Here is a 21,210-nt window from a genome sequence, read left to right on the forward strand (position 1 = left end):
CTCTTAAGTGCTTGGAATCTCCGCAGCAGCCAGCCAATAACTGTAGGCAGTGTCATCTAAATTAATGATGGGTGACTTGGTACCACGGCAATGCTCTTTCCTGTGTTTACTTCATGGGTAATTGGACCCTCCTCTCGCCCTTTATGGATGTGGATATGGACAAAACAAAACCTAACAAAACGGTGATTAACTGTGCTGCCTTTCGCTCATTCCCCCTCAGTGGCCGTCATAAAGCCACTTCTTTTATTTTCGGCCAGAATAGAGGCTCCGACAGAAGTGGAGCCAGTTAACATCTGTTCAGGAGACCTCCTGAGACAACCAACGTGAAGGTCAGACAATGACAAACGCTCTGTTAGTTGTTACACAGGGGCTGTTTTGGCAAATAGTGTAGAAATCTGCTTTTGCACGCACAGGGCAGATTATAAATGCCAAAAATGATCACTGCTTGTCTTTATTACCCATCTCTTTTTTGATATGAAATCTTTAATTATTTTAAGTAGTACTATTGGTTTTATGGCTATTGTTGATATAAAGTATAGGCTTGTCTATGTAATACAGATAACACAAATTAAATAATTGACAAATTAGATGTATTACAAAGCTGCTGAAGTGTAGTATGACACATTTTACACTTATTACATGCTATTTTACTCAAAATTTTGTAAAGTGAAATCATTTATTATCTACTGACAGGGCAACGTTCATGCGTTTTAGACCGTTAGTCTAAAGATCCCAGATCTGTAGTAAATTTAAGCCCCTCTCCCTTTTTGCACTTCTACGGTACAGACCAGCATTCACATTTATAACCTTCCTGTATCTAGCTGTCAGTCTTGACTCAGGCTTGTCCTCTAAAATTGCTTTTATATATCTGCACGCACCCTTTTTTTAGTCCTTTTTTCAGTATAATTTCTAAAGGGATAGTTCACCCAACAATATAATTGTCATCATTTACTCGCCTTTATTTTTGTTTTTTAAAATATGAGTTTTTTATTCTGTTATTCTGAACACAAAAGATGTTTTGATAAATGATTATAAGCACACAGTTGACAGTACGCATTGATTTCCATAGTATTTCTTTATCCTACTATGGAAGTCAATGGGTACCGTCAACTGTGTGCTTATCATCATTTATCAAAATATCTTATTTTGTGTTTAACAGAATAAAGAAACTCATACAGGTTAAAAACACATAAGGGTGAGTAAATGATGAAAGAATTTTCATTTTTAGGTGAACTGTTCCTTTAATGCAACATTTCATTAACGTTGTGTGTGTGTTGAATGATTTTCAATTCATTTGAGAGTCAAAAGCACACTGCTCTTCTATTTAATTTCTTTCTAGCATCTGTCTTGCATTTGTGCAGATGTGTTATTGTTAACGTCCGACTCTGCGAAGCCACACTACAGCTTACGTCAGTGAATTCAGGTCTCTTTATCTCGCCAATGAGCTGAAGAGCATGAAGGGTCCTCGAACCCTTCGGCAGAATGTGCCCTCATTTTTTATTCTCTTTCTCTCAACTCTTATAAGCTGCCTGCTCAGGGATCTGCTTCAGTCTTGTACAATGCTCCATTAAAGCCAGACTGGCAATTATAGCTTAGACATTCGACTGCATAAATAGTAGCTCAATGGCTTTAATTGCAGTTTTTGAAGTTATGCTGGTAACAGTGGTATTGTTTATGAAGATACACCAGAGCCAAGGTCATGTTTTCGTGTGACGCGCTAGCTGAATAGGAAAAATTCACTTTGTTAACAAAGGCATCTTTTACGGATTTTTTTTTTAATTAAAGGCATTTTTTTCAGTGATTAAAATATTTTTCTTAACCAGGATAATGCACTTTTTTGTAAATTAGCATTTTTATTATGCTCTTTTGTTTAGGTTCAGTAATTTCACTTTAATGGTAATAAAAAGGTTATTAGTCAGAAATTAAAATGCTGTATTTTTTACAAATGTCACTTTAGTCATTTTAATTTGGTATCTAACACATCTGACTGTCTTTCACTGCAAAACCCTCTAAGTACATGACAAAAAAGTCTGCAGTCACTCTTCACTGTCCTTTCTGAATAAAGGTTAAAATGCTAAAAACAGTTAAAGGGATAGTTCACCCCAAAATCTAAATTATTTCATAATTTACTCTCTCTCATGTTGTTACAAACCTCTATAAATTTATTTGCTCTGATAAACACGAAAGTAGATATTTTGAGGATTGTTTGTAACCAAACTGATCAGAAGCTCCATTGCCTTTCATAGTAAGTATGATAAAAGAATACTATGGAAGTCAATGGGGCCTCTGATTGTTTGTAACATAATGAAAGTAATAAGAGTAAATGAGGACAGAATTTAAAATTTTGGGTGAACTGCCAATATCTAATATATTTGGTTAAAACTCACACTGTCGTTCATTCAATTCTTCTTTTGCACACTTAGAGGACTTTGCTAAAATTTTATAGATCCTGGCAACAAACCGATATATTTTCCAGTCTAATGCCAGGAAAAAGCGTATTTGTTGAAAAAATATTGCTTGAATGCATAATAGGTGCCGAGAGTCATCTCATTTTGATAGAGTTGGCATTTCGCGGCCTAAAGCTCTTCATATATATATTTGTATGTTGCATTTTGCAAACGTTTCGATGCTCATGCAATGTCATGTTTTTGTCTCATTAATAGCATGTTTGGAACTTGTCATTATTTTTGCAGTAACCTGGTGTCGCCAGTGGTGCAGAAATTACACACTTCATATTCAATATCAGTTTAGATGACAATCTGTGGCCATTTTTCTCCTGCATGTTTATTTGCTGTGTGTAGGTGGAGACAGGTGTAGATATTATTCTTTGGCAGTAGTTCAGATGTTCGGATGATTATTAAATGCCAGATCCGAGTTCTTGTTGTTGTTTCATTGCCGTATATGTGTGCCGCAGTCTGCATGGCTGTTATGCAGTGCCATACAGTTACCCACAATTCCCTTTGTGCCACCACAAAATCAAGGCCTCTTGTGCGAGTGTACCACACACACACACATTTTGACCGACAACCAGAACCACTGATAAGACGGACACTCAATACTGACTTTCTTTTTTTAAAACCACAAATATAAACAGTGTGAGACTGGTCTTAACTGGGGCGCTGCATAGTTTAAGCAAGTGTGTGTGTGTGCACCATGGGACTCGGTCTCACTGTGGCCAGATGTCCCAACTTTATGTTAAGGGTGTGTGCCTGTGTACGTGTGATCAATTATCTTCTAATGAGCTTTAATCTCCCATACAAGCTGCATGCACTCAACCAATATGCTTCGCAATGCAAACCTATTTTTTTATCATTTTCTAATATGCCATTAATTTGAATTTCCTTCATTATATCTTTGTTTTCCTTGCTATTCAAGCAAGCTTTCTTTATATAGAGGACCGCATCTATGCATGTGTCACAGTCAAATCTTACGAGCCTGTGCAATATGTCATGACGCACATCTTTGGGATTATACAGAAGATATCATTTGCTTGTCATTTTTGCATGTAATGTTTTCAGTTTATAAAGCATTTTAAAGGCTGACTTATCAATCATTATTGAATATCATACCATTTACGGCATATTAAACCTGATACTTGAGTAATGTTTGACCAAAAAATGCATCTAACCAAGCACTTAGTTAAAAGTAAGCAATCCTCCAAGTATTTTTCAAACAACAATTCTGCACCCCTTTTAACTCTGTGGTTCTAAAAGCAAAGGCAGCCCATCTGCTCTGTGCAGACCACTTAGCTAAACACTTTTAATGTTTTTTGGAAACCCTCTCTTAGCAGGAGTAATTCAAACAACAACCTCACAATCATCTTTTTACATGATACTGATGGTCTAGCGCAAGGCTGTGGTACAAAGGCTTGTGTAATTCTGAACCAGACATCTCCTGGGATGTAAAATAGCACTTTTGCAATGAATTTTATATGGTCAGTTGAGCCACTGCAGTGAGGGAACGCACACAAAAGAAAATGAAAAGGAGGAAAAGCTGCATCTGCCCTGCCTTTTTAAGACTTGACCGGCACCCAGCACGCTGAGGGTTAAAACAGAACTGCAGTGAGTCCTACTGCAGTGTCTAAAGCATTTAGCTGATCGCAACAATACATCGAGAGAAAGAAAAAAAAATCGTAATGGATCTTTCTTTTTTTGTTCTTTTCTTCCAAAAATCCTTTTATTGCATTTGTAACATTTGGCACAGTACAAATTCATGGTGCTTTTACAAGATAAACCTGTAAAGATCAACATTGACCTTTTTTCTGTTTTTGTTTTATTTTTTAACGAAAGAATTCTCTGTATAAATGTTCTTTTGTATTTTCACCGCATTCTCTGTAGCATTGTTTAGAAATCACACAGAATGCCCTTTTTAAACAAGACTACCCTCATGTCTCAAATTCAGTACAGCATCTTAAAACAACTCATTTTTTAAATAAGAGTTATAAGTTAGAAAATAGTTTCAATTTATTTTTTAATATAATCTGCTTCTCTATTACCAGCCAATGGTAGTTTCAGTTTTTCCATATATATTTATTTATAAGCATGTACAACAAGAATCAGTCTGTAGGGTTTGCACTCTGTACAAAAAAAGGAGTTCCTGTCTTTTTTCCCTTTGTGCATTCTATTGCATGTTTTCATGACGGTGCAGGGGTTAAATTAAAAGAGGGGAGAGCAAATTATTTTGGATTGAGATTGTGATTTGTTGAGGGGGCGTACTATATCTGAGTTTCTTGTACTTTTTCCTTGTTATGAGTTTTTATGACAAGAGCCTCAGGAGTGGTAGTTATGGCACTGGGCAAGGTTCGAGGCAGAGAATTTCCAATACTGTTGCCTTCTGTCCATTTGGCTCCATGGCCCGGTGGCTTGTAAGTGTTGTATTTGGGCCTCATGGTGCTATAGTCTGTCTTATGCGGGCTGTAGTCCACCTTGTGAGGACTGTAATCCATTTTAGACTCGTGGGGACTGAAGTCAGATTTGCAGCTTACGTATTCCGCTTTGAGAGGGCTGTAGTCTGCTTTAAATGCACTGTAGTCCGGTTTGAAAAGGCTGCAGTCTGTCTTGAAAGGGCTGTAATCTGTTCGGGGCTTGGGCATACTGTAGTCAGTTTTGGATTTCGGAACTCCATAATCTGGTTTGTATGGGCTGAAGTCTGTTTTAGGAGTGTGAGATTTGAAGTCAGGTTTGTGAGTATTATATCCTGGTGTATAGGGACTCTGATCGGGTTTTTTATGTAAGTGGTAATCTGGCAATGACTTGTGTGAATAGTCTGTTTGTTTGTAAGAGCTGTATTCCAGAGTAGGTTGGTATACATAATCCGTTTTAGGTTTGTAGGTGTTGTAGTCTGTCTTGGGGTTGTGGATGCTGAAATCTCTAGATTTATGGATACTGTATTCTGGTTTTGGTTTGTAGCTGTAGTCAGATTTGTGGGTGTTGTAGTCCAGTTTGTAAATGCTGTTATGATCCCTTATCTCTGGTAGAGTCAGCCCCTCCCCTGCTATGTTGGCAGCAGACGCTGGTGGTGGCAGTTCTTCCTCTACTGGAATAATTTCCACAGTTCTGGCTGCAGCCACTGTGCTCCTTTGCTGATGCCGCTTTCGTAGTTTATAAAATACAATTAGCATGATTGCTGCTAGCAGAGTAACTGCCACAAAACAACCAATGATAATCTTTGTTGTCTTCATCACCTCATCCAAACTGGTACTGGCCGGTTTGGGCGGCTTTCCTGTTGTCACTTTCGAGCCAGGTACAGCAGATGGGCGGCTTGGTGGCGTGTCGGTACTCTGGAGAAGGACTGTTGGTGTTGAAATAAAAACCGGCTTAAACACGGATGGTGAGGCCGTGGTAGTGGTGCTGGCTCCTGCTGTGGTTGTGGTGGTTTTGGTCTTAGGCATTTCAGATGTGGGGCTCAGGACCTCGACTGTGACTGTGGTGAAGTAGCTGAGGTTAGATGTGTTCAGCTCAGCCGCACTTACATTTAAGTAAGCTGAAGCATTGGAATTTCCAGCTGCGTTTGACACCATGCAGGTATACATGCCCGTGTCACCTGCTAGCACGTTTGAAAAGTTTAAAGTCCCGTCATTTAGCACTGTTATCCGTGGGTGGCTTGATGCATGAGTTAAAATAGTCCCATTTGGTAGGAGCCATCGTACGGCAGACATGGGTGCTGTTCGGCATCGCAGTTCTGCCACACGTTCAGCTGAAATGTTCAGGTCTCTTGGGGCATCTGCGATGAAAGGGGCAGAGCACTGCATTGACCCTGTGTCTCCTCTGTCTAGCTCAACCAGCTGCCGGCCCCTCATGTGTGCAGGGGAGTGACATCGTCCACAGCATGTTGAGTTGGTGGGTATGTACTCGCGTAGCCAACGTGCGAGCCAAAGTGAGTCACAGCCGCAGTTCCAGGGGTTGTGGTGGAGGTGGAGTTCCACTAGGTATTTTAGTGGGGTATAAAGGTCATGGGGCAGTGAGCTGAGATTGTTGTGAGCCAGGTTTAGTTCCACCAATGAGGCCAGGTCATCAAATGCATTTCGTTCAATTAGCCCTATCTGAGAGTTCATGATCCATAACTTCTTGAGTGATGTCAGTCCTCTGAATGAGCTTGGTTTAATCTCAGGAAAGAGGTTCTCTGATATCTCCAGCTCCTCCAGCCCAACCAGAGGGGTCAGGTTGGGTATCTCACCTCTAATGTTACACATCCCCAGGTTAAGGTACTTGAGGTTGATTAGACCTTCAAAGGCTCCATCAGAGATATACTCCAGTTTTCTCAGTTCACCCAGGTCCAGTCGCATTAGGGAGGGCACTCGGTTAAATGCGTAAGATGGGATACTTTCAATAGGGTTATTTCTCAGCCACAGCTCTCGCAGCTTAGACAAATACTCAAATGCCCCACTTGGCACTACTGTCAACCTGTTATCAAAAAGTTCCAATGTATTTAGATTGGTTAGTCCACTGAAGGCACCCACTTCTATCTGTCTAATTGCATTGCGGCCCAACTGCAACACCTCCAGATGATGGAGGTTACGAAAAGAGTCGGCCTGTACAGACTCTATAGAGTTTTCCATCAGGTTTAGGTGCCGGGTGTTGGTGGGGATACCCGGTGGCACTCTAGTAAGCCCCCTCCTTGTGCACACCACCTTACTGAGTTGGTTGTTGCAGGAGCAATCAGTCGGGCAGCCCTGGGGCCCTGCCGCGGCCGCCACATCTACGCACACTTGAACCATGAGGTACAGGACACAGAGCAGGGCGGCTTTCCTGGCTCGACGCACAGCTACCCGCCCCAGGAGACTCATGATGTGGCACATTCATAATTCAGCATCGTCTGGGGGGGCGTGGGGTGATGATGGTGGTTGGGGAGAAGGGGGTAGTAAGTGGGGGAAGGGGATGGGTTCACCTCTTGACTAATGAAACCCTACCCTGGGTTAAACAACACTCTAGATTGTTTTTCCATTTACTGAACTGGAGGCTTAACATTCAGTGGCAGCTAGCAGAGTTGAGAGGGAGGAGTGAAAAGCCAATGATAATGAATAAAGTAATAAGGGGGATATATATTTCAATATATGAAAAACGGTTGGAAAGTCTAGACACCTACCTCAAATGTTTTATACGTCCAATTTTTGTAATCTCAAAATAGATGCTGATAATTTTTTTCCTCAAATTCCTATATTCCCAGGAGAAGCAAAGCCTTCTCTTTATTCATTTGTCAGAAAACGAGATGAATGCCAAAATGGCCCCTAATAAATCCACAGAGGACCATCCGAAGAGAAGCGTGTAGTGGCTCTGCGGGGCCTCAGAGCTTTAGGCAAGAGTACCATTCCAGTTTGGCTCCTATAGAAGCGCTCGTTCTCGCACTATCCACAGATGCTTGTCCTTGGATACCTCCGCTTGACGCCGCCACCAAATGCCTGTGTCTCCATAGTGAAACGCTCACACATGCTAAACCAAAGTAGAGGGAGGAAAAAGGGAGGGGTAGTTAGAGAGGATAAAAGATGAATATGAATGAGAAATCCAGTCTTTTCAAATGTTCCTCTATTCTTTTGTTTAAAGAAAAATAAAAGTGTCCTTTCAATATTCGCCACTCACTTTATTGTCTCTGACTCCCTTGGTATGTTTTGTCCGCTTGATTTGTCAATGCCTTGTCCAGCAGAAAAGACTGTGACACTGCGGTCATTAGCGCATTTCTTTCCTTAAGTAGCTCCGTGTTCCATCTTCATACATGCACGCACTTGCACGCAACGACTGCAGCAGCTTTTTTGCAAACTTCCCAATAATCCTTTAGTTGTGTAGAAAAGAGCAGGTAACTAGAGTCCTGGAAAGGTGTAGGGGAGGACCAGTGACAGAGGCAGCTCGGTAAGAATGCTCGTTCACTGGAGAGAGATCGCTTGCTCTCTGCCTCCTTCTCCTTCGCTCTCTCCTGCTTGCGAGCGCTCTCTCTCACTCCCTGGAATGAGAGAATAAAGAGAGAGTGTTTCTCCCCCCTTTCTGTGACGTCGTGTCGATCAGAGAAGTATCCGTATAGCGCTGCAGTGCCCTGAGCTCAGTGCAGAGTTGGAGATCTCAGCTTTGTCAGCGGCACAGCTGTCCAGCTCAAGCTGGTGGACCAACGCTGAGGCATGGGAAAGTGGCTCCCCACAGCAGCATATTTCCTTGCCTGCTTGTATTTTTAACCTTGTCAGCTCCAGGTTAGTCCTCTTCCTGCTGTTGTGTGCGACAGGCACAAATTTTTTTGCAGTGTTGTGTGGCACAATAGCAGACATCCAGGACATAGGCTTTACATGCTTGCTCTTGCTTTTGTCCTTCAATGGGAACGTGAATGTACTGCTGACGCATCACACTCCAAGCAGTGCATTGGTTTGATGCATTGGTTTTAGTACGTTAGCTCATCCGTGTCCGCCCCCTCTCTCCATCTCTCTCTCTCTCTCTCTCTCTCTCTCTCTCTCTCTCTCTCTCTCTCTCTCTCTCTCTCTCTCTCTCTCTCTTTCTCTCTCTCTCTCCTCTCTCCGCTCTCTCTCCTCTCTCTCCCTCCCTTTCTCTCTCTCTCTCTCTCTCTCTCTTGCACACTCGCTATCTCTCTTACTCTCTCTCTTTCTTTTGCTCGCTTGTCCCCCTCCCCTTTTTCTCTGTCTTTTTTCTCTGCCCAAGGACCTGGTATTTTGTAGAACTGTTCAGAGTTGGCTGCAGTTTGCGAGTGAACAGTTGTGCATTGTAGCAGGTTGCTTCTATTTAACAGATAAACACAGTCCAATTGATAAATGATTTTACTGTTGGCTTTCCCGCTGGGACTCAATTAATACCTTTCCATCTTTTTTTGGTTCTACTCCTTCCTTGCCCCCCTCCCATCTTCCCTTGTGAAAATTGATGTGGACTGATTTGTGTTGTCTAAACCTACAGTCAGTTGCACTTTAGTCAGTTAGACTGGCCGGAGTAGTAAGTCCTCAGGGATATGTGAGGTGGGGTGTGGGGATGCTGGACAGCATTGTATGTGTGTGTGACCAAAGGCATTTGCTTTCTTTAGCTGGATTAAGCCTCTTCTGGATGCGGTAGAGGGAGTCTCTGTACTGTGCAAAGCTGGTTTAGAGACACCTTTTCAGTCATACTTTCTCCCTCTCTTTAGAAGGCTAAGATTAAAATATCTCTGCTGTCATGCAGCGGGAGCTAAGACAGTCCCTGCTCTGAGAGAATAGAATGTGCAGTTTTAAACCTTTCCCCTATGGAGAGAGCTGTTAAACATTGCTCTGTAATCAGTCCCGCAAACCTTGGCCATGTTGGCTTACACCCAGTATTTGCCAGCAGGTGAAAGGTACTTTAAAGAGGTACTTGTGGAAAGGTTGCATCTCACACTTGTAACAGCAGATGTTATAGATTTGAACAGCAGTGCTAAACAGCACAGCACCCTGGGCAACTGATGGCTGGCATTTTGACACACCACTGTGTATGTGTGACAGTGAAAGTGTGATTGTGAATGTTGTTGTAAACGACACCTATAGCTTTTGGTAATGCCTGGATGCAAAGTAGGACACGCTGAAGGATTTGTGACCTTGTTGCATGTGGCAATGGATTCTCTGTGCGTTAGCATATATCACTGGTTTTTGGTGCGCATGCACCATACATCTATTTATGTCAGGCTGCGGGTGGTCATTGGCAGGCCACCACCATCATTTGGGCTACCTACCGGCTGTGACGCTGACCCAGAATGCCATGGCTATAGTAGGGATGCCCAACAACCCCCCCCCAACCCCAGGCCTTCTGGAATGATCTTATGCAGGCGAAGAGGGCCCAGCTTGCCAACTCGGGCTGCCGTAGGCTGAGGGATGAAGGGAGAGGTCTGCTCAGTATATGCACAAGCGACCCAGTTTGGTGGGTTGGGTGTTGTCAGTAAGTGGGCGCGTGAGGGGTAGGGATTGCTGCCTCGGGGTTTGCCAGTGTATCTGGGATATAGGGTCTGCCGCATGTAGGTCAGCCTGCCTCGTTTATCCAACTCACTAGAGACAGACCAACAACATCCCAATGATATCTGTGTTTACTGTACTGTGAAAGCAGTGCATATGGTTCTTTCAGAGCAGATGTATGGAAGTCAGTCTGTGATGGAGAAATGGTGGGAAAGCATTTAGTGAATCAAAGTAAAGCACACAAGAAAGTATGACCTGATTTTTAATGGCCGATTTTGATAAATCCACCCCCTAATGGACCATATGTCTAATATTAAATATCGTAGTAACTTTGCATAAGATTACAAAATATTGAATACTTTTTGTTGATATTATTAATTTACATACAGTGTAAAAAGTACTTCAATTGGTAACACCTAAAATGTAAGTTGTGTTTTATTCAAGTTAAAATTTCACTATAGGAAATAAATGTTTAATTTTTTTAGGTGTTACCATTTGAAGTAATTTAAGTTGATCCAACATTTTACTTACAGTGTATGTCGACCACAAAACCTTAATACTGGTATATTTGTAGAAAAACCCAAAAATACATTTGGTCTCATTCACTAAGCATGCGTACGCACGCATTTGTTCGTGATGTGCATTCGGACGTGTTAAATAACAAATCATGAATCAACAAAAACGTTCATAGTAAAATTTCTTCTAAATGTTTGCAAAAACGTAAGAAAAACTTACGCAGACCACACGTACGCAATAATCATGAACAAGGAAACAAACTCTATAATATATATATATCTATGTTGTATATTTTATATATTTTTTCCTTGTTCATGATTATTGCCTACGTGTGGTCTAAGTTGTTTTTTGCATACATTTAAAATAAATTTTAGTATGAAAGTTTTTGTTGAATCACGATTTTTTAGTTAAAACGTCATGAACAAATTTGTGCGTACACACGTTTAGTAAATAAGACCCATTGTACGGGTCAAAATTATCGATTTTTCTTATATGACAAAAATCTATATTATTTAAAAGTCATGTTCCATGAAAATATTTTGTAAATTTCCTACCATAACTATATCCAAACTTTATTTTTGTGAGTGGATGCAGTTTCTCGTGACTTTATTTGGACAACTTTAAAAGCGATTTTCTCAATATTAAATTTTTTTACTCTCAGATTCCAGATTTTTAAATAGTTGTATCCCTAACAAATCGTACATCAATGGAAAACTTATTTATTCAGCTTTTAGATAAAAATAAAAATAAACTTTTGATCGGTTTTGTTGTCCAGGGTCACATATGTGTGTTAATATACATATACATATTTGTTAAAGTATAAAATTGTGCTTGGTCTAATTTTTATGCATGTAAAATTTAGAAAGATACCAAGATATCACGTATTGGGCATATTGTCCAGCTCTACCACTACCCAATTCCAATTTGATTGATATAAACTCTAAAGTTTGTTATTGAAAACCCGTTTAATAGTAGCAGATGTTTTAGAGTACTGTAAAGTTTGACCTAGTCCTTTTGTATTGTGATTTATTTGCCTTGCAGTTTATTAAATGCATTCCACCATAGTGTTTTCTTCAGGTTTTACTAGGCTTTAAAACCCAGTGTCTACAACCCAGCGTGTCCATTCTCCGTAAAAGCGTTGTCTCTCTGCAACACATGATCTGCCCACTCTTGTTAAACACATTCTCTGCTTTTTCATATTTCTCTCTAGCTCTGAATCAATCAGCCTCTGGGGCAGGTGGAAACGTTGTCATTTCGGCAAACACTTGTGACCTTGAGTGGGGGGACGGGTTGCCGAACACTTACTTTTAATTTCATTTCGATTTCCAGGAATTAATTCAAGCTAAGATTAAACCACTGCTAAGCAGGGCACTCTGTCCACTATCATCCACTTTATAATAATGTTCAACGGCAAACAACTGTTTTTCTCTCTTTCTCTCTCTCGGACTCTCCACCCACTCTATTTTACCCATCTGTAATATAATATTTGAGGGCCAGTGCATGGTTAATGATATTTACCGTGGTTGTTTTTCTTCTGATGGATTGGTTGAGCTCAAGACAATCCACTCTGAAAGGATGGAGGGAGTGTCAGATGGTCTCTGCTCCAGCACTCTTCTAATGGCTATTGTTTGCAAACTAATGACCTTCATTAAACCTCTCTGTCTATTAGAATCTTCCAGCCCAGATTAAAAACGCTTTGTGCAGTCACTTTAAAGCAGTTTTTTCCCAGCCTTATTTGTCTTATGAACCCCCACAATCCCATCAGTAAGGCTCAAGTACCCCATTGTCGACATTGAATGCGGCTAGAAATGTGTTCCTTTTACCTCATTATACTGGATTTCTTTTAGTATTAGCGTTAGTATTATTTGAATGGCTTTTGTTACAATGATTCACTTGTAAACTAAGTACAATTGATATTGCGGCTAAGCAACACGCTTGTGAAACGGCTATCTCTTTGTTTAATGAGACACCTGAGCTTGTTTTGAATGGATAAGGAGCAATTTTTTCTGGTTTGTGTAAAGGATGAAATGGTGATGGAAGTTTTTTTTTTTTAGAAAGTCTATAGAAGTACTTCTTGTTTGAAAAGCACACACTCCAAACTTCAGCCCTCTCCAGAAGATGGACTTACAGAATATATCTCAATATTTCAGCTTCAAAAGCAGCAGGCCATTGCCAGACATCATGTTGTAGACAAGTATCTATCTCTTTATCCCTAGCAATTGTCTTGAGATCGCGTCTGTCTTTTTTAATAGCGTTGTTTCAGCGCACACTGGAAGCGATCAGTTTCATTGTTTGAGTTTCGGAATATCACTTTGTTTCACACTAAATCTGCTTTCTTGTTGTTCCAAATCTATTAAAGCTCACGTAAAACACATTGTTTCTGCATTTCTGATGTTAATCTGGAGTACCTATAGAGTAGTATTACATCCTTTATATCTCCGAAGAGTCTTTAGTTTAATCAGATTTATAAAAGAAAGATTAGCTTTACCGAATCTTTCTGATAACGTACGAAAAATAAAGAAGGAGGAGTTACTACCGCGGGAGGAGCGAGTATGAGTCATGCAACACTATACAACACTGTTTAACTTATGATTCACTACATGTTTGTGTCATTTATATAATATGCACGCGCCTATTTCCAACATAAGACTGAAGTCTTACTTACTGCATGCAACTCATGACCCGGTTGGGAAAATCCAGCGCATCAAACACACACGTAAAACTCTGCTGCTACCCCAGATAATAAACTATATACATTGTATTCATAAGGCTGGCTTTCTTATCCTTACATCCAAAAACACACTTCTTCTTTCGTTCCATTGTTGAGTTTTGAAATTAAACAAAGCTGTGTCACGTTTAGGGAAGTGCCCATATAACGAAGTGATACGAATAGAAACCCCTGAAGCGTCAGCTGGACCTCTAATCTTAAAAAAACGTTCCAAAACTTGTACGAACCCCGTACGAACTCTGCACAGAAACACGCCCAACTGCTTTTTTGACACTTTGCCTACATTTAGCATGAGGAAACAACTCTATAACTGTTAATAAGTCAGAATGCTTCAAATACCATTGAAGCACCCCTTTAAACTGTATCTGACCCTGGACCACAAAACCAGTCATAAGTCGCGCATGTATGTTTGTAGCAATAGCCAACAATGCATTGTATGGGGCAAAATTACATTTTTTTTTTAGGATATTGAGTAATAGAATATTTAAAGTAAATTTCCTTCTGTAAATATATCAATATATTTATCATTAGTAATATATGTGTTGCTAAGGACTTTATATGGACAACTTTAAAGGCGATTTCCTCAATATTTGATGTATTTATTTATTTTGTACCCTTAGATTCCAGATTTTCAAGTAATTGTATCTCCACCAAATATTGTTCTTTACTAACCACCCATACACTAATTGAAAGCTTATTTATAAAAAGCCCTTTGTGATTGGTTTTAAGGTGCAGGGTCACATATTAAAAAAGTAGAATGTTTGAAGAATGTTGACTCCCCTTTTTAGTTTTACGAGTCCCTTTTGTGTATCACAAATGCAAATCATACAGGTTTGGAAGAAAGTAACATTTAATAAATGACAAAATGTACATTTTTGGGTAAACTAAGCATGCTTAAATGGAGGTTTTATTTGGTTCCCTTAAGGCCCCTCTGAGCCAGACAGCATGACAAGGACCTCAGCCTTTTCAAGATTATTTTAAGTGGACGACCCATTAAAATAATTAAGTGCTAAACATTCTGGCACACAATGCGCCTTTTTCCATTGAATTGTCATGCTACCCAGTGTATGTCAATGCCTGAACCTGTGTGAGCTTTGTGAATTAACTGAGACACATCAGACTAAATAACTAGGGGGTGGTCTTTTTGCCCACATTCTCACATAAAAATCTCTGCTTTTAAACAAAACCTCATCTATGTTAGCCAGCTACACAATGCAACCTTTGTGACAGGTTCAGTGAATGTACAAATGCAAGTTTAAGTGATCCAGTCAGCCTGCCCAATTCTCCTACCCTTCATCTTTATCTCGAAAACAAAATAATCAACTCCTATAATGGTTTGCCGGTTTATTGGCTGGAGTCATTTATTTTTCTTGCATTTAATTGCCTTTGATGAATCACCAGTGTGGGATTATTGTATCACACATTCAGTTTGAGCCATCAGTCTGTGTGCGTAGTCAATAGCTGTTATCTAACCCAAATCTCCCGTTTTATCACAAATGTCAAAACATTATCTTCACCTTGGCTGTCCTACCAAGGGATTATGCGTATTAGTTAGATTTTAGCCTCGTTCTCAAATCTTGCGAAACATCGTTCTGCGCTACAGACCAAGGTCGTGAATTCCATGTCGCCAACATTGGATATTACCAATCACCGGAAACACAGAGGCCGTGAGTAACAAACCGAATTGAGAGAATGCAAGTGGCTCTGTGTAATTTTTCACAAGGGCTTTATATTCGGGTGCATAATGGAGCCTAATATATTCCAATGGCACTATTAAGCTGTGGAGTTACAGGAAGATTGAGTTCTGTTAGATTTAAACGAACAATATGCCCACAGCTTTTTCTAGGAAAAACGAGAGGGTGCAAGGTGCACGGACCTACAGGCAAATGTAATCCAATGCATAGGAAATTATATCCACCCAGAAAAGGCACATCAAGGTGAATTTTTTATAGCGTTGGAAAATAATGATCTTCCATTGAAAAGCAGTCTTCTGCCACTCCGCCGTGCTTGTTTTATGTGTAAATTTGTATTCGACGATCCAAGTTTCCTTCACACTCTATAGCCTCCCTCTTATTAACATCTGAATTGTTGATTTATAGATGTCTGGCTTCTTAGAAATGTATATTATAATGCGAGTCTCCATCGCAGGCTGTATCTTTTTCGATGTCACTCTCATCCGTATTTCAAGTAAACAAGGAGCTTTGTAGACCAGCTAAGTGTGTCTAATCTAATGCGCGACAGTATGGGAATATACTAATGCTGGGTTTAGTCAATGTCTAGCTGATACCAGCTTTTTACAGCACCAACAATGGGATAGGTGAGGAAGGGGGGTCAGGCGAAAGGTAAAAAGGGTCCTGGGGAATGATGGAAGGCTCTTGAATAAATCCCCTTAAACTGCAGGTTGTGACCTTTCTTAAATGTGTTTTGTGTTGCAGTGCAGTGTGGGATTTCCCTGAGGTGACTGCCTGCTGCTGCATGCAGGGATCACTTTAAACCCAAACTCAATAACGCAGCGATCGGTCCTCGCTCTGGCCGGAGTTGGGCCACTGTTCTCAAACCCCCAACAATGAGGGCATAAAGAGCGAGCGACTGATGACTTAAAATGAAAACGCGACAAAAATATACAGCAGAACACCTTTTCAATGTGGCAGGGCGTCTTTTTTATTTTTAGCCTTACACAAGCAGTATATATATAAAACTGAATATATAGTTATAAGTTTTAATTTATATTTGTATATATAATTACAACTATATATATAAATATAGTACTCAGTACTATATAATTACAACTATATATATATATATATAATTACAACTATATACAAATATAAATTAAAACTTATAACTATATATTCAGTTTTTATAATTAATTGTTTCCTGTTTGGCCCCATATATATTATGGGGTTTGATATTATATATATTATATATATTATAGATATTATATATATGCATATGCATATTTTGTTTATATATATTTAATAAAAACTGGATGGATGGTGAGTGCATGTGAGTTTATTTAATATATAATAATTAATTATAAAATATTTTATTTCTATATATTTATTTATTTATTTATTTATTTATTTATATATTTATATATTTCTAAATATATACATACATATATACATAAATATATGTAAATATAAAATATTTTATAATTAATTATTATATATTAAATAAACTCGCATGCACTCACCATCTATCCATTTTTTATTAAATATATATAAACAAAATATGCTATAATTATGTAATACAGATGTGATTACTATTCGATATAGATATATTAACTCATTGCGAGTGTAAATTGACAATATATCATACATGTGTGCCTGGTCTTTTTTGTATTCATCAGTCAGCACTGGGTCAAGAATGCAAACTACCTTGACATTGAGTAATAGCATGCGTGAAATGTTGAGCCGTTCTTGACTGCTCTTGTGAGGTCTCTGCATAATATAGTATTTTAAGATGAGCTTATTTTAAAATTGAGACGCTCTTGCTAAGGGCTAGATCAGTGTCCTTCATGCACAAGCCCACTGCGCATGCTATATTTATTCTGTTTGTCTATATTCGGGAATGTGGGTTTTCCTCATCCCGACAGAGCCGTAGGTTGTATTTCTTCTCTGGTACGACATTGTAACATGGTTTTAAATGTTATATGATTGCACCGATGAACCCCTGGCCCACACACACTGAGACGTGTGTTGTCATTTGATATTATGTGTTTCTGAAGGAATCCCCACTGCAGGATATTCCTACAAAATGCCTCTGAATATCTCGTTTTAGCTTTTGATGAGGCTTAAATCTGTTTAGTTGTTTGAAGTCTAACCAGAGTATATACAGTGTAATCCAATTTTAAGAATCTAAATTGGTTTGAAATTAAATTAAATATGTGTGACAGTAAATAAGCAAACATATGATCTGTTGAATTAATGTGTAAATACGGTGTTGTCTTTGGTACTTGCGTTGCCTGATGAGATCTTGCACCGCAGGAAGATGTTATGATGGATTATTTCCAGTTTTCCTTTTTTTCTTAAAAAATTGACAGTCTCTTTGGACAGGACTAGCTTTCAATGAGGAGATCAGGCAGATTTTTGTTGCATTGCTATGACTAGGGTAAATACCCCAGATATTGACTCTGCTGTCTGACAGATCCAACAAACATGATTTTACCACTTGCCAGATGAACAGGTGTAAACAGACAGTTGAAAAACAAGATTATGAATCTTTCTGTATTTTCTTTCATGTTGTCCCCACGACATTCTCTATTGAACATAATTTTTGCAGTGCCATGTGCAGGTAATTTCTCTCTCTCTCTCTCTCTCTCTCTCTCTCTCTCTCTCTCTCTCTCTCTCTCTCTCTCTCTCTCTCTCTCTCTCTCTCTGTTGAAAGCCTTGTCTGCAGGCAGTGCATGTTCCTTTGCTGCTTCATCCTTCCACTGAGGAACACACACAACATTAGACAGGATACATGAAAATAAGCGAAGAAAAGAAAAAATTAGTGTTAAAGAGAGTAAACTCCACTCATCCCCAGAGCTGCACATGACAGGGCCTACGTCACTTCATATCTTTTGTGTGTGTGTGTGTGTGTGTGTGTGTGTGTGTGTGTGTGTGTATACACACTGCACAAGCGTAGGTCTGTGCCCCCAGCTGAAGAAAAGGTTTACGTAAGAGAAGTTTTCATAATTGCAAGAGGGGAATCTCCAAAGACCTAAAAATTACATTGGTGATAAGAGGTTCAGGAATTACAAACTTCACCTTTGGAAAGTAGTGCATATTTACACGTGCTCTGAATGAACCGTATGTCACTTTAGATGCACACCACCATATTGCATATATGTGCAATACTGTGCAAAAGTCTTGGGCCACCATCACCAGCTTTGTTGTTTTAGCAAAGTTTTAATGTCCATCCATATTTATTTTTCACTCTTTTTTAAGATACAAACAGGAAATGCAGGAAATATGTACACAAAATTAATAACAAAACAATTTTCAGAACTAAATGTCTTCTTTAGGCATCGGTCAGTATTTAGTGTGACCTCTCTTGGCACGAAACACATCCTGAGCTTTTTTTGAGGAGACTGAAATCATTCAATTAGAATTAAAAAAATTAGGATTTAATTTAATTTAGGTTTAAAAGATTGTACGGTTTCCTATTGCTTAAGTGAAAGGGGAGTTTACCGTAAATACTTGACACTTCAGCTTATACTTTGATACAGTTTTTAATACTACATACACATTTCCTGTATTTTCTGGTTGTATTCTAATAAAGGCACTGAGAAATAATTATGTATGATCATTATAACATTGCAAAAACAACAAATCTAATGGTAGCATATTGGCCTTATGTTGGGTTCACACCAGACGCGTTTGAGGTGTCAAATTCACGTCTACCGTGCGTAGTTGGACGCTTGAACATTTTGAGTGTACTCGCTTCTTTATCGCGTGAAATTCTATTCATCGAGACATTCACGTGGAAATTCGCGTCATGGGAGGGGCTTCTGCAACTTCGCTTGCTTCCTGATTGGTTAACGTGGTGCATTTTTCCGCCAAAGTTCAAATTTTTCAACTCGAGCATTTCCCGCGGCAATGCTCAATTCGCGCCATTTGCGTGAACTAAACGTGCGAATGAGGCGGAATCGCGTCTACCGCGTCTCGCTAAACGCCTCATTCACGCCGCAAAACCTCCAGACGCGCGTCAACGCGTCTTTACATTGACTTAACATTGAAATCACTCGCGCTTGATGCCTCTACCGGGCTGGTGTGAACGCAGCATTAGACTTTTGCACAGTACTGTATATTTTAAATATATAAATTTAAATATATATTTTGTATGCAACCCTTTCCGTGAAATTCAGGCTAAAGTCTCGTATCGAAATATGAGATTAGTCGCATTAAAAATTAACTGATTTTTATTTAACATATTGATTTTAATCTTTTATATGACCTTACTCAGTCAATATCAGAGATTTCAAGGTTAAAAAATTATCTGTATCATGTAGGATGATTTTATGTGGAAAACAGTAAATCACAAAAAAATCACTCGCGTACAGTTAAAAAATAGTTAGAATAGAAACGTCAAGAAGACACCCACAATCTACCTGTCAAGCCTGTCTGGGGTTGAATGCTTATGATAGTCATCAGTGCTCATTTTCTTATTATAAATTTTAAATAATACGTCTGATGTAGTTGTCAGAAACTAGAGAGCCATGTAATTATCAGAGTTTGTCTTACGTGTCTAGAAACGGCTACATATCCCTCTTGTGCTTAGCCGCTTGAGTTCACGTTGACTCATCTTTGGTTAATTGAAGGGGTGAATTTTAAGTTTGATATTTAGGCCAGAACAATTTTGACTTTTTAGTAATGCACCTCACTCTCCCTATTAAATAAACTCTTATTCATCCACTTATATGGGGTGGCAAATGGTGGCATCCTATGCATCTGCTTTCACAATTTGTGATTGGCTGAGATGAGCTTGTAATGGTGTCCCTGTGGCTCAGGTCATGGGTTTGATCGCCAAGGAACACACATTCTCATAAAACAATGTATAGAATTAATTCCCAGTTGGATAAATGGAAATGTAAAATGTAATGAACAACAAAAGCCAGCTAACTTAATCAGCAAACACCAGTGAACCACGATTGCATAACCCTGTTGACGCAATGTTACATAACCGTTGCCACTCAGCGCTGCTTCAGCTTACCAATAAGCACACAACTCCCAATGCCACTGGTGTAAATGCTGACTGGGCTTTTACTTCTGTCCTGTTTTTGTTTTGTTACCACACCATCTTCTGCATTAGATGTACGTTTTGAACTTATACTACTTATTTGACACGTATTTTGTCTTTCATTCTCTGTATGGTTCAGTGGTTAGCCTTCCCGTGTTGCCCCTATATATGTTTTCAAGTAGTAACATTTTGATTTTAGTCGCGTGTATAGCATGTATGACTGCGTTACTGAGCCGGGTTTCATCACCACCTTCAGGCAGGCATCCCAGTATTGAATCTCTGACTCTCTTCTCTCCCCGCTGCCCTTCTTCGCCTTTACGCTTCTCCCTGATTTGAGAGTCAGTGTGTGTCTATGTTCGGGCAGACTGACTCTTTCTGGCTGATTAGCAGCATCTGTGCGTCTCGCAGTCTTTGGGGGGTTTACGAAAAAAGAACGAACGGTTTTCTTCTCCGTCGCTCTTTCTGCCGCCTCTCATTCTGAAGCTGTTTGTAGGTGCAGCATTGGTTTTGACAAGAAGTCGATTGTTTCTTCTGGATCGAGGAGAGTTTGGGAGGTTTTTCTTATTGATTAATACCCATGCAACCCAAACTTGTATTTGACTGATGGTTTTCTTTAGGACCTGTCTAATTTAGTATTAATCGGTGCATGTAAAAAAAAGTTGTGTGTTCACAAACATTGCATGATTTTATCATTCAATCACTTCTCGATCAGTGAATAAAAACTTGTCCTACGCAGTTTTGTTGAGCAATATGACATATGGATGTACAACCTGGTACAATTTACTTGATGTTAAAGGATTAGTCCATTTTCTTAAAATTCATATAATTTACTCACCACCATGTCATCCAAAATGTTGAT

The 21,210-nt window shown here is 39.4% G+C and overlaps 2 protein-coding genes across 3 annotated transcripts in view; one reads left to right on the forward strand and one right to left on the reverse strand.

Annotated features, from left to right (window-relative positions):
* snd1 (staphylococcal nuclease and tudor domain containing 1) overlaps positions 1–21,210 on the forward strand; it is a 209,615-nt gene that overhangs the window by 103,859 nt on the left and 84,546 nt on the right. The gene's annotated exons all lie outside the window — the stretch shown is intronic.
* lrrc4.1 (leucine rich repeat containing 4.1) lies at positions 4,132–8,853 on the reverse strand. 2 transcript variants are annotated; one of them, XM_055189763.2, is made up of 3 exons: positions 8,076–8,853; positions 7,585–7,928; positions 4,132–7,476 (listed from the first exon to the last, which is right to left on the reverse strand). In XM_055189763.2, exon 3 carries the CDS (start codon positions 7,295–7,297, stop codon positions 4,715–4,717), a length of 2,583 nt encoding a protein of 860 aa, XP_055045738.2. In that variant the 5' UTR covers positions 7,298–7,476; positions 7,585–7,928; positions 8,076–8,853; the 3' UTR covers positions 4,132–4,714. The 2 variants fall into 2 exon arrangements, with proteins under 2 accessions (XP_055045738.2, XP_055045737.2); XM_055189762.2 differs by having other exon boundaries at positions 4,132–7,928.

Source organism: Misgurnus anguillicaudatus, chromosome 1, assembly GCF_027580225.2.
Source record: "Misgurnus anguillicaudatus chromosome 1, ASM2758022v2, whole genome shotgun sequence".
Taxonomy (NCBI): Eukaryota; Metazoa; Chordata; class Actinopteri; order Cypriniformes; family Cobitidae; genus Misgurnus; species Misgurnus anguillicaudatus.